This window comes from Callospermophilus lateralis, chromosome 7 (assembly GCF_048772815.1).
Source record: "Callospermophilus lateralis isolate mCalLat2 chromosome 7, mCalLat2.hap1, whole genome shotgun sequence".
NCBI lineage: Eukaryota > Metazoa > Chordata > Mammalia > Rodentia > Sciuridae > Callospermophilus > Callospermophilus lateralis.
This window is the reverse complement of record NC_135311.1, coordinates 57,085,026-57,099,444: the sequence shown is the minus strand read 5'-3', so window position 1 is coordinate 57,099,444 and position 14,419 is coordinate 57,085,026. Positions and strand designations below refer to the sequence as shown.

Below are 14,419 nucleotides of genomic sequence, written 5' to 3'. Positions count from 1 at the left end.
TTTCTCATCCTCCATCCTGCTGCCTGAACATAGCTATGATAGTGGGAGCTCAGGCAGCCATATTATACAATTAAGATGAGGTCCCCACAATGAAAGAGAGAAAAGTATGAGGTATTGCAGGGAGCAGTGATTTGAATCATGGTTTCTGACTGTCCCACAGCAACATATGGACATGCACTGGGAACTTCCTGTGTAAGGTGCAGGCCGAGAATGCCCAGTTGCTATAGTGACTCCCTGCTTAAAAGAGGTTCTGTGAAAGGCACAGGACTATCATTCTTAACCCTGAGTTCAGACACCAGCTGCCAGGGGTAGAGAATTATTAACACAAGTAGATAATTATAATTGTTTTTGTCCTTTAGTCTGCCTGCTCTGAAGAAACTTTCTCACAGAAAACCCTTTGATGATAAAACCTCTATAATAAATGTAACACAGAGATAAACTAGCTCTGGGCCATTGTTCCTCTATCAGGGGATGATGCCCCACCTGGTCCCAGTTCTCTTTGCGTATGTGTGTCTGTTTGTCTTTTCTAATCCCCCATTGTCCGTCAATGATTTCTGAGTCAACATCGGTGCAGGTCACAGCAAGGTAGACCCTACATTCCCGATAGCTTCAAAAGCTGCCTTACCAACTTTGAAACACTTACCTCTGGACTTACATGTGGGATAAAAATAAACATATCTTTTATTTAAGTCATTAACAAGTGTTGCTAAGAAAACTGGATATCCATATGTAAAAACCTAAAAAACTGGATATCCATATGAGAAATGGTTGAACTTCCTTCCTTTAAGGAGAATCCTGGAAATACCATATAACATTTCTTCTTGTACCTCACCTGCATAAAAGTCAACTCACATTGAACCAGAGACCAAGAAATAAGACCAGAAACTTTGCAACTGCTAGAAAAGAACATAGGGAAAATGCTCCAATGTGTAGGCTTACGCAGCAACTTCCTCAGTAAAACTCTTATAGTTCAGGAAGTACTACCAAGAATCAAGAAATGGGATGGCATAAAACTAAAAAGCTGGTTTTTTTCCCACTGTAAATTTTTGGCATCTTTGTGAAGAATCAGATTACTAGCTGTGTGGGTTTGTTTCATGCTTCTCTTTTGTTCCATTATACTATATGTCTATACCAAGTTTTTTTTTTAATGTTGCTTTGTAGTATAATTTGAAGTTGGGTAGTATGATGCCTCCAGCTTTACTATTTTTGCTCAGAATTGCTTTGGCTATTCTGGGTCTTTTGTTCTATTTTTTTTAAAAATATTTTTTTAAGAGAGAGAGAGAGAGAGAGAGAGAGAGAGAGAGAGAGAGAGAGAATTTTTAATATTTATTTATTTTTTTAGTTTTCGGTGGACACAACATCTTTGTTTGTATTTGGTGCTGAGAATCGAACCCGGGCCGCATGCATGCCAGGCGAGCGTGCTACCGCTTGAGCCACATCCCCAGCCCCTGGGTCTTTTGTTCTTGCATATTTTTCTTTTTTCTTTTTCTTTTCTTTTTTTTTTTTTTTGTACCAGGGATTGAACCCAGGGGTGCTTAACCACTGAGAAACATCCCCAGTCCTTTTTATTTTTTTTTAATTTGGAGACAGATTCTGTCTAAGTTGCTTAGAGCCTCACTAAGTTGCTGAGCTAACCTTGAACTTGTGTTCTTCCTGCTTCAGCCTCCTGAGTCACTGGGATTATAGGCATGTACCACCATGCCTGGCTTGGTCTTCCATATTCATTTTAGTATTATCTTTTTTAGTTCTATGAATAATGTCATTGGTATTTTTTAAATATTGTTTTAGTTGTCAATGAACTTTATTTTTTTTATTTATATGCAGTGCTGAGAATCGAACCCAATGCCCCACACATGTTAGGCAAGCACCTTACTATGAGCCATAATCCCAGCTCCAATATCACTGGTATTTTGATGGGGATTTTATCATCAAAGGTTTTATCATCAAAGGGTTTTCTGTGAGAAAGTTCAGAGCAGAATCTGTATTGCATTGGATCTGTATTTTTATTCCCATTTTACAGTTGAAAAAATCAATCACAAAGAGATTGAGTACCTTTCAAAGCTTCTCTCTTAGTGGCAAAGCTGGAAATAAAACCCAGGCACTATTTCACAATAATAAATTACAGTTTTGCACAGCAGGCATTCCAGGGCAATCACTTTCAAACATTTTTTTAACCATGATATTCAGTAGGAATCATGACTCAATACATCAAAATTAAGAAATAGAAAGTAATGTTTTATGAAATAATACTTTTACCAGATGTAATTCATTAATGTATTATTTATTTCATTTTAAAAATTGCTGATTACAGCTAATAAATTGTTTTTACAGGTCTCAAACGAATTTGAAAAACAATAATTTGGAGGCCAGGGATACAAATGTTAAATTGATATCTCTACTAGGATGTTTAACCATGCTCTCAAGTTTACTGTCTACAAACTCCTGATTTCATTAACTACTCCTACCCCTTCTCTTTATTCTTCCTCTCTAAAAAAAAAAAAAAAAAAAATGGCAACTTCTGTACTGTCCACATGGTAGCAACTAGCCACATGAAGCTACTGAGCCCATGTTATGTGGCTGTTGGAACTGAGACATGCTACAAGTATAAAGTGCAAACACGACTGTGAAGACTTAGTATGAAAAAAGAACATAAAACATCTCATCAGTAACTTTTTATATTGATTATTTGTTGAAATAATGACTTAGACATAGTGTTAATATATGTTACTAATACGAAAATTTCACTCATTTTTTAAAGTGACAACTTGAAATTTTTCAATTACACTCAAGATTTCTATTGAACAGTGCTTGTTATGGTTGTTTTCATAGATTAAAAACATTGGAATCATAGTTGACACCTTTCTCTCCAGTAAATCCTGCCCTCCAAAATAGAAAGTAGAATTCAACAACTTCTTACCACTTTCACAGCTACACCTTTACCCCCAAACTTGCACATGTATACACCACTTTCTCTTGCTTGGATAATTGAAATACATTGTAACTGTTCTCCTTGTGACCTTCTTTGCTACCCCCTTCAGTGTATTCAGCTGTCCCCCACAAAGTTGCAGAGTGATATTTTTACAAATTGTGTGTGTGTGCTGCTGGGAATTGAACCCAGGTCTTGTGGGTGTAAGGCAAGCACTCTACCTTCCTAGCTATATCCCCAGGCTTCAGAATGATACTTTTAAAGGGTCACTGCTCTATTCAAAATCCTTCAATGGCTCTTTTTCCCAGAGTAAAAGCCTAAGTCCTTAGAATGGCCTGCAAAGCCTTACAAGATTTGATGACCTACCCCACCCCATCTTCTATGATTTGGTTGAATGTCCTCCAAATGCTCATGTGTTGATTGCTGGGCCCCCAGCCTGTAACACTATTAGGTGGGACCTCTAAGAGGCAGGTCTCATTGGAAATTTCCCAGTTATATGGGGGCATATGCTTGAAGGGGATGCTCAAGGTACTGGGTTCAATCCCCAGCACCATAAAAAAAAAAAAAAAAAAAAAGTTGATTAACAAAAAACACCTTTTGGATCTACGAAACTGTAATTTCACAGTAAAATAAGATTCTTATCCATACCTGGTTAACTTAACCCCAACCTTTTGTCCATTTTCTCATGACCATTAGGTGTCCTTGAAAAACTCTGAAAGATGGGTTTTCCTTTTTCCTCAGGCATAAAATCTTCTTAGGCATCTACACAGAGTCCAGAAATTCTGGTGTAAAATATGTGTAGCTTAATCTCAAGATGATCATCTGGTACAACCGGATGTTGTAAATACAAGGAGTATTCATCCTCTCCATTGTAGACTGGCCACACTTCACCCACCTAGTCCAATTCTGCATTCAGGAAAATGTTCCCTGCTAGAATATGGTTTTTTATTTGTTGTTTTTGTTGTTGTGGGGTCTTGTTTTGTTTTGAGATGGTCTCACTTAATTGCTGAGTCTGGCCTCAAACTTGCAATTCTCCTGCCTGAGCTTCCTGAATAGATGGGTTACACAGATGCACCACGGAGCCCAGAAAGGATGGGCACCTGTTGGATGGTTTGTCAGAGACTGTAACCAGGTTCCTTATTTCATACCCAGGGAAATCAGGGCTAGGGGAACTTAGGCAAGTTTTTTTTTTTTTTTTGGGGGGGGGGTAACAAAAAAACAAACAAACAAAAAACCCCAGGAAACACACAGTGGTAGAAAAGGCACGGAAAGCCACATTGCTTGGCTCTCAGCATTCAGTCCTTTCCACGAAAATATCCTATTGGGCGGCTCAATCTAATTCGTAGCCTGGAACCACAGAATTTTAAGCTCACAGGCTGTGGCACCCACGCCGCCACACCTCCCCGAAAGCCGGGAGAAATAGCGGTTCCCGGCTTGGGCCCGCTGCAGCCCCTTGGGAAGCCGGCTTCCCGCAGCATGAAACTCCGCAGTGAACACATTCTCGCGAGACTAGCGGTCTGGGCTAGTGGGCCTGGAGGTTCCCGGAAGTGGACGCGAGGTAGGTCCACTCCCACCTAAGCCAGTGCACGCCTCGCCAGGTCGAATCTGGGCCTCCGGGGGACCCGCGCGAGGCGGAGTCTCGGGGACGCTCCCCGCTGGTGTCCGGGTGCTGGCACCACCTCCCCTCCCTTTGCCCTTCACGGCGCCCTGCCCTCCCTGGGCTGCGGCGTTTGTCCACGGCTGGGCAGCCGGCCTGTCCCCTTTTGCTTGCCTTCCCGTGCCCTCCCCAGAATAGCGCCGGACCCGGGGTTTCTCAGATGGCGCCTGTATAACTTGCTCACAGTAAGTGCTAGGAATGCTGCTGGCCTCCGGGAGAAATTCATTCTTTCTATCTATAGCTCTCTCTGTCCATCCTATGTCTATTACAGCTATTCCAGGGGCGACAACTGCTTTCCTCTGTTCTCATCTCCCCATTGGTGGCTTCTGACCCGAATTTGGGAATGGGGCGATCTCCCACCTGTTATCTTTGAGCAGACTAATCTCCTGTAAGCAGAAGTGCCATTTGGAGACTTGACAGCCATTTGGCCCGAGACCGGGGAATTTTTCCCCTTGAACTCCAGGCTTTCTTAAATAGTATCGCTTTTCTCTGAGAATGCTTTAGCTTTTTTGGTTTTGTTATGTTTTATTTGTAAGAATTGACAATACATTATATTTGCTTCAGTCTTCCTCATTCTGCTTTAAGGGAAGAAAAAACAATTTGCCTTCTCGGATCTTCTTTATAAGATTCCTTCTTTCTCATTGCTCTGCTAGAGTTAAACCACATTTAGAACATGTAAGTGCAGCTAGCTGTCAGCCCTGGAGAGTTTAAGGTAATAGTTATTTTCTTTTTTGTAATTCCTTTTTTGTGTGTCACAGGGGTAACTCATTTGATTTTGGAGTTCCTTTAATTCTTCTGAAAGATTTCAAAGCCTCCAGAATCCAAAATGGGACACGGTAAACAGATTAGAATTTTACTACTAAACGAAATGGAAAAGCTGGAAAAGACCCTCTTCAGACTTGAACAAGGTCAGTAGCGAGTTGTTTGAATAGCTCCTTTTTAAATTTTAACTCATTAATGGGCAGTTAAAAATTTTATTGCTTCTTCTTAGTTATACAATTTAAAATTTTTAAAACTTTATGTTAGGGACTGGGATGATGTCTAAAGTAGTAGAACTTGAGCTTGACATGAGTAAGGCCTTAGGTTCAATCCCCAGCACCAAACAATAAAACTTTGAGTTAGATACAGTTTTCTAGGATCTTCATATTCTGCAAATTAAACTAATTATAGTTGATTTTAGTTAAAAGTGTTTTCTATCTGTCATGTAAAAACAAGGATAAAATAGGTCAATTTTCCTTCTGTGCAAACTCCCACATTAATGACCACATTATTTCTGATAGCATTTCTTATTAAAACTTAGTGAAAATACTTTATATATAATTTTGCTGAGTATATCTGTAACTTTGGTTTTTTATAGCTCACTCTTTTCCTTTACTGAACCTCTGAATTAGAAGAGTACAGCAAAAATATAATAAACTATTTTTTTATATTAATCAAAATGCTCTCAAATGTGGGGAAGATAAAAGCTGAAAATAGTTTCTTGCCAAATAAAAAATAGCCAATGAAATTATGCTGATATAGTTAAGCAGTGATTTAAAAGATCAAATTGTGTTTCTATAAAACAGATTCATAAATGCTGTATTTTCTTAGGTTTTGTAATTTTTCAACATTGAAAAACTTTCCACAGTGATTTTATGTAATATAATTTGTGAAATAGAAATTGAATATATGAAAAATAAATACAGCTCCCCCTTACTGGTGTACCAAATGGACAATGATAATCATTTTGAAGAAGTTTTGTTATTTCTATAATATTTGAAGAATTAAATTTATTTTTCTTTGAATTTCAGCCATCTCATGTGTTACCCCCAATGCCAACCCTCCTCTTCTTCCAACTTGGTGTGGCACTTAAGATCACCAAGTACTTACTCCATTTTTGGCTTTCCTGACTCTGCACTTTTCTGGTTTTGACTATTTTTTCCTCTTTACCCTCTTAATATTCCTGTCAACTTAATGTGTCTCACTGGACTCCCTTCTACATTTTAATTAATTACAAGTATCTGCTAGGAATCCTTTTTTTCTGTTCCCCTAGCCTCAAAGAATTATGCATTCTTACTGCCTCAACTGTTTCCTCTGTGCCAAGAACTCCTTAAAAGAGGTCCTTGAGCTTTGCTTTCTTCATGGAAGCTTTTGAGTACAGTGTAATGACAAGTGTAAGGAATCAGCATTTTCCTGGCTCTGCTGCTAACAAATTATGTGGCTTTCATCAAGTTACATTTTTAGCATTAATTTCTCTATCTGTGAAATAAAGATATTCTGCCCTTCTACAGAAGGGCAGTTAATAAATACTTGCTGATCGATCCCTACAACTCTGATTAAATGTACCCAAACTTGGCAAATTCAGCTAACCTGTTTGAAGAGGGAACTGTGAAGGTCTTATGAAATAAGAATGATGTGGTTGACTTTGTAACTCTAGTTAAAAAACAGTAATTTCGTCCAAATGCTATGAATGGGAATATGTCACTTTTTTGGTAGTGATCATATTATTTTAGAAGATAATTTGTAATGTGAAGGATGAATTAAAGAGAGGGAACACTGGGACAAGAAATCGTCCAGAAGGCTCTTTTAAAAAACCTGTCTGGGGGTTGGGGTTGTAGGTCAATGGTAGAGTGCTTGCCTAGCCCATGTGAGGCACTGGGTTTGATACTCAGTACCACATAAAAGTAAATGAAAAATAAAGGTATTGTGTCCATCTACAATTTAAAAAAAGCTTAAAAATGGTATCTGGTTAAAGATAAGGATTTAACAATATCAGAGTTGCAAAGGGGGACAGAATGAGACATTTTAAAATGCATAGGACTTAGTAACCAATTAGAGTGAAAAAACTGGGAATTTTTAGTTTTTTCATAGTTAATTGACAAACAACCAAACCCTTCTTCATTTTTCTTTTCTTTTTTCCCTAAAAGAATTTATCTTCATTTTCAAGACTGACATCTCTGTAGATTCTTTTAATTCAACAATAGAAGACTGAATAATTATTTTCTAGCCAAAACATGAGTCTTCCCATTTTATTTATCTCACTTAGTAGCAGAATAATGAACATAATAAGTATTCTCCATATTTGGAATTCTTCCATCTTTTATAAAGGTTGGTTAAATTTATCATTTTTCCTCTTTAAGAAAATATAAACATTTTATATTTTATATATAAACATTCTTTGTTTAGGAGCTTCAGTTTCTATAAATCATGTGGAGGGAAAAATTTCCATTTACAATAATACTTTATCACTCATCTTGCTAGCTGTCTCCAGGAGGGATATGTATTGCCTATGTCTGCAAATCTGTAATATGTATAGCAAATCTGAATAAAGTTTTCCTAGTTTTAGCATGAGGAATAAGATAGCCACGCTATGTACTGCTGTGATCTAAGTCAATTTTAGCATGATGATGATTAATTATGGAATCTGGCATAGGCCAGGTATTCTAGTGTTTCATTTACTGTACATAAAAATTTTAGTTTCTATGACTTGGATTAGAGGTCTAGAGTGTCTTGTATACACTGATCTATGTATTGGGACACAGAAAGACAACATAGACTATTACTTTTTCTTCTTTCTTTCTTGCTTGCTTGCTTTTCTTTCTGTTTTAATTCTTTAAAAGTAACCCAAGCTGGTGCAGTGGCACACACCTGTAATCCCAGTGATTTGAGAGGCTGAGGCAGGAGAATTTCAGGTTTGTGGTCAGCATCAGCAACTTAACAAGACCCTCAGCAACTTAGAGAGAACCTGTCTCAAAATAAAAATTAAAAGCACTGGGGATGTGACTTAGTGGTAAAGTACTCCTGGGTCCAATCCCCAGTACCAAAAAAAAAGTGTTTAATTTTGCTAATATATGAACTAATATTAATACTCCCAGTTTCTGTCAGATAAGTTAAAAAACAAACAAACAAACAAAAAACATTATGAGGAAAGAATTGAGGTCATAGGTCTGGGGGCACTTCCAATCAAACCCTTGTTTTTTTTCAGTATGTTGCCATGAATTACATACATACTTAAGTCAAGTTAAGTAGATAAACAAGTTATATTATGTTAAATAATAGGGGTTAGAAATGTAATTCAGTGGTAGGGAGCTTGCCTAGCATGTGTGAAGCTCCAGGTTCAATGTCCAACACAACAAACACAAAACAAAACAATCTTTCCAAAACTCTGAAACAAGAGGAAGAATAACCAGAAATGACTCTTTTACTCTACTGAAGTCGGGAAAGATGAGTTACAAACTGTTTAAGTGTTTGAGACTTGCCCTTTGAGATTCTATGTTTTCAGGAATGACAAGTAGCCTTCTAATATGAAACTTAGAAAATGTCAGAAAAAAATAAAAATCATTTATCTTTTTTAGATACACAAACGATAAAGTTAATTGCTTTACTGAAGGAAATTGATACTGTGGAGCAGAGTTTGGCACACTTTTTCCCCATAAACTTTCAAATAGCAAATCTTTTCAGCTTTGTAGGTTACGCACCGTTGGAGCTAATGAACTATGCCATTGTAACCCGAAAGCAGACATAGGCAATGAATGGGTATCACTGTGTTCAATGAAACTTGATTTATAGAAACAATTTACAGTATGTCCACTTCAGTATCTAGACATACTTTCCTTTCTGTAGCAAAAGTGTTTGAATATATATTTTAGAAATGCTTCCATCATTGTGTGATTTTTACCCATGTAAACGAACACATGCCCACTTTAAAAAATTGATAACCAATTTTCCTTTGTGTTTAAAATCTTCCACATAAAAGTTTTCAATTGGTTTTCACATCATTAGTTTATTATAGTCATGCTTCAGAATTTTGTGTGATTAGCTTATAAAAACAATTGCTGATGTCAGAAAAAATATAAATTCACTAGCATTTCAGCAAAAGTCTTTATACAGTTGGTGAATGTGATTAAAGATCAATATGATGGGGCCAGGGTTTTGGCTTCTCAGTGCCACATAAATAAATAAAATAATGGTATTGTGTCCATCTATAATTGAGAAAAAAGATTAATATATGGTTTAATGAACACAGCACTAAGATTGTCTTTTATTTGTATTTGGATACCATTGTACAATATTTTTTCCACCTTTGAGGCCATTAAAACCACTTATCAAAATATAGAACTTTGAACTTTGAATCACTTTATTACAGAATATTAAAGACCTTTAAAAATAATGAAATTTATTTAATCACATTGTTTTCACTGACAATATCAATATTAATTTTTACTGAGAGTTGAAAGACTTCCACTTATTAATAAATAAAATTAGTTATTAAAAAGTGTTTATATCTTATTCCTTTAATTTTTCTCTGGTGTTTCACAATTTACATAGTTTACTGAATTTACGTGTACATTATATAAATACTCATTTTGGGAATGCTTGTCTTTTTTTCTGAAGTTAGACTGTTTATTTATTTATTTATTTATTTTTATTGGTAATTTATTCAAATACTGTTTTAAAGATGTTAGATGAGTTTTAACCTTTGTACTGCAAGTTCTCTGAGTCTTTGTGTATTGAGAAAAACAATATTTGTATAAATGTAATGGGTGGCAGTTTGTTTAAATATGTCCAATTGGCTAGTCTCTGATATTTGCACATGCTTAAAATGTCACCATTTTCCCTGATGATAAATGTAATCATTCTTGTAAAGGTATATAGATAATTCTCACAGACACTAAGTATTTTATTTCATGTTTTAATTCTACATGCAACTATTTCTTAATCTATTCTTTTATGTTGTAGCTCTAATGATTTTCACCAATTATAAGAATGTATAAAAAAGACTTTTTTTTTTTTTTCCTGTGCTTTTTGTTTAAAAATATTGAGATCATACTGTTTAAACAAGTTTGGAACTGCCTTCCCCCCTACTGCTTATACTGTTAATGAGTGTATATTACCTTCCTTACTACCTTGTTTCAGCCATACTTTTTTCCAGAAAGGATTTCAGATACATAAAATTTAACAAAGTATTAAATGCTGTTTAAATACCTTTTGATACCATGATTTAAAATGGCTTTGTTATATTCCATCTTATAGATATATCATAAATTATTTCATTATTTCCAATTATTAGATATTTAGGTTTTTGTCAGTTTATTTAATCATAGTAAATGAGATTATGATAAATATTCTAGTACATGACCTATGTTTTTATCACTATTTCCTCAAAAAGATATATACCTACATTAAATTATTAGGTCAAAACAATAAAAATTCTTGGGGCCGGGGTTGTGGCCTAGCATGGGTGAGGCACTAGGTTCCATCTTCAGCATCACATAAAAATAAAGGCATTGTGTCCACTTACAACTAAAAAAAAAAAAAAATATATATATATATATATATATATATATATATATATATATACACACACACACACATACACATACAAACATATATTTGTATACACACACATATATAATATATATAAATCATTAATATATCAATGCTATATTAATTTGTAGAAAAAATTGTGTATGTAGTTCCGTAGTTCCTTGGGGAAAAAATTCTTGGTTTTATGGTACAATGTGAAAAGTGAGTCTCTGGATGTTTAGTTACTTAATAACACTGTTTGGATAATTTGTTTTTGATTTACTAACACCATTTACTATGAATAAATTTATATCCATATTTTATTTCAATTCAGGAATGTAGTTAACAGTTCTTATCACTAACTTTTTTCAGAAATGGTTAGAACTTCTATTTTCTCACATTATTCATACTACAGTATGAAAGCAGGCTATATTTCTCTTGGCAGTCATAGAATTTGATTGGATTAGAGTAAATTCGAAGAGTCTAGTATTCTATCATGTTTTACTGAAATCTTTACAGAAAATATCTTTCCCATTATTTAGTATTGTAGAAAAATTTACCACCTGTTGAACATCAATGTGGGCAATTTACTGCTACAGAAGAATAATTTTAGACTTGAGAGGAACATACCAACATGTTCTTAGTGTCAGGATTTGCCTTGAACCATACTAATTTTCCTTCCTTCCTTCCTTCCTTCCTTCCTTCCTTCCTTCCTTCAGGGCTGGGAATGGAACCCAGGGCTTCCAGCATGGTAGATAAGCCCTCTGCAACTGAGCTACGTCACCAACCCTATTATTACTATTAACTATTTTTTTTTTTTTGTGTGTGTGTGTGTGTGTGTGGTGCTAGGGATTGATCCCAGGGCTTTGTGCATGCAAGGCAAGCACTTTACCAACTGAGCTATATCCCCAACCCATCAATTTTAAAATTTTAAGACAGGTTTTTACTAGATTGCTTAGGGCCCTACTAGGTTGCTGAGCCTAGCCTCAAACTTGCAATCCTCCTGTCTTAGCCTCCCAAGTTGCTAATCCTCCCATCACACTTGGCCCAAGCTGACTGTAAACAGCAATTTATACTGTTACCTCTGAATCATATTCAATATAATATTCACTATAACTTTCCCCCCTTGTTTATTTGTAACAACCCTCTCTGACAGTGAAAAACCTGATTCTCATAATCTTTGTTTTTGAAAGGTATTTTTTTACCAGGTGTAGAATTCTAAGCTAACAATAGAGGCATACCTCAGAGATATTGCAGGCTCCATTCCAGACCAAGACAATAAAGCAAGTCACATGGTATTTTTGTTTCCCAGTGTGTATAAAAGTTATATACTGTAGTCTACTGAGTGTAAAATAGCATTCTGTCTTAAAAAAACAATGTACATACCTTCATTAAGAAATAATTTATTAGAGCTACAGGTATAGCTCAGTGATACAGTCCTTGCCTCACTTGTGTAGGACCCTGGATTTGATCTCTAGCATTGGGAAAAGAAAGGAAGAGAGGGAAAGGAAAGAAATATTTTATCACTAAAATACGCTTATGATCATCTGAGCCTTAATGACAATTGTCAATGTTGATTCCTACTGACTGATGAGCACAGTGGTTGCTGGAAGTTGGAGTGGCTATAGCTATTTCTTAAAATAAGGTCACATTGAATTTTGCCATCTCAATCGACTTTCACAAAAATTTTCTATAGCATGGGACACTCCTAGCATTTTACCTACAATAGACCTTCTTTCAAAACTGAAGTGAGTCTTCTCAAACCCTGCTATTGCTTTATCAACCAAATTTGTGAATATTCTAAATCCTTTGTGTCATTTCAACAGTGTACACAGCATCTACCAGTAGTTTCCGTGTCAAGAAACTACTGTCTTTGTTCATCATACAAAACAACTATTCATCCATTAAAGTTTTAAATAAATTACAGCAATTCTACCATATCTTCAGGCTCCACTTATAATTCTAGTTATCTTTCTGTTTTCATCACATCTGCAATCACTTACATCACTGAAGTCTTAAGCCCTCAGAGTCATCCATGAGGACTGAACTACACTTTTTTCAAATGCCTTTTAAACTTGATATTTTGACCTCTTTCCATGAATCGTGAATGTTCTTAGAAGCACCTAGAATGGCAAATCCTTTTGAGAAGTTTTCAGTTTACTTTACCCAGATCCATCACTATTGATGCCAACTTTAGTCTTACAAAATGTGTTTCTTAAATAATAAAGACTTACCAGGGCACAATGGTACACCTCTTTAATTCCAGAAACTCAGCTGGCTGAAGCAAGAGGTAGATCACAAGTTTGAGGCCAGTTTGAGCAACTTAGTGAGATCCTGCCTTAAAACAAAACAGAAATTTAAAAGCAATGGCTGGGGATATCACTAAGAGAACTTACCTGGGTTCAATTCCTAGTACCACTCAAAGTATATATATATATTTATTTGTACTTCACAGTCAGAATTATTCCTTGATCCATGGGCTACAGAATGAATGCTTTTTTAAACAGGCATGCAAACATTAATCTCATTGTACTTCTGCATCAGAACTCTGATATGACCAGGTGCATTGTCAATGAGCAGTAATATTTTGAAAAGAAACTTTTTTTTTTTTTTTTTCTGAGCAGTAGGTCTCAACAGTGGGTTTAAAAATATTCAGTAAACCATGTTGTAAACAGATGTGCTATCATCCAGGCTTTGCTCTTCTTCTTATAGAATACAGTCAAAGTGGATATAGTGTAATTCCTAGGGTTCCTAGGATTCTCAGAATGGTGAGTACTGACTTTGACATAAATTCACCAGTTGCATAAGCCCTAACAAGTGTCAGCCTGCCTCTGAAGCCATGCATTGACTTCTCTGTAGCTATGAAAAACTCCTAGATGGCAGTATAAGACTGTTTCATCTACATGTAAAATCTGTTTAATGTAGCCACCTTCATCTTCATCAATAATCTTAGATCTTCATACTGCAGCTGCCACCTTGGAATCTGCTTTGATTTTTATATTAGGATATCTTCTTTCCTTAAACCTCATGAGCCCACCTGTGCTAAATTCAACCTTTTCTTACATTTCATAGAATTGAAAAGAGTTAAGGTCTTGCTCTGGACTAGGCTTTTGCTGAAGGGAATATTGTGGCTCATTTAATCTTCTATTCAGACCATTAAATCTTTTTCCATATTCAGCATTAAGGCTATTTTCCTCCTTTATTCACATATTCATGGGAGCAACACTAATAATTTCCTTCAAGAACTTTTTCTTTGTGTTCTCATTCTGATAAGAGAAGCCAAAATACTTACAGTGGCCTAGAAGGTCTGTATGATCTAATGACCTGTTTCCTTTCTTTTTCCTTTCCCTCACCTTATTCCAACCCAGCTATACTAAGCTGCTTGTCATTTCTGAAACCAGCACATACTTAAATACTAGTTTTATTGTCCTGTTTTTTTCGCATAGTCAGTGCTTTCCCTAGATGGCCATAATAGAGATGTGACCAATTACCTTACTTCTCTCAAACCCTTTAGCTTCTCAATTACCATCCTATTTAAAATTCCTGCCACC

General features: G+C 35.8%; 1 protein-coding gene across 4 annotated transcripts in view; it reads left to right on the top strand.

Moving 5' to 3' along the window:
* The first annotated feature begins 4,507 nt into the window (after positions 1-4,507).
* Agl (amylo-alpha-1,6-glucosidase and 4-alpha-glucanotransferase) overlaps positions 4,508-14,419 on the top strand; it is a 71,460-nt gene continuing 61,548 nt past the window's right edge. For 2 of the 4 annotated variants that reach the window (XM_076863409.1, XM_076863406.2), the window contains exons 1-2: positions 4,981-5,258; positions 5,342-5,491. In XM_076863409.1, coding sequence (XP_076719524.1) covers positions 5,410-5,491 — 82 coding nt within the window. In that variant the 5' untranslated portion in view covers positions 4,981-5,258; positions 5,342-5,409. The other 2 variants (XM_076863407.2, XM_076863408.2) reach the window with 2 other exon arrangements.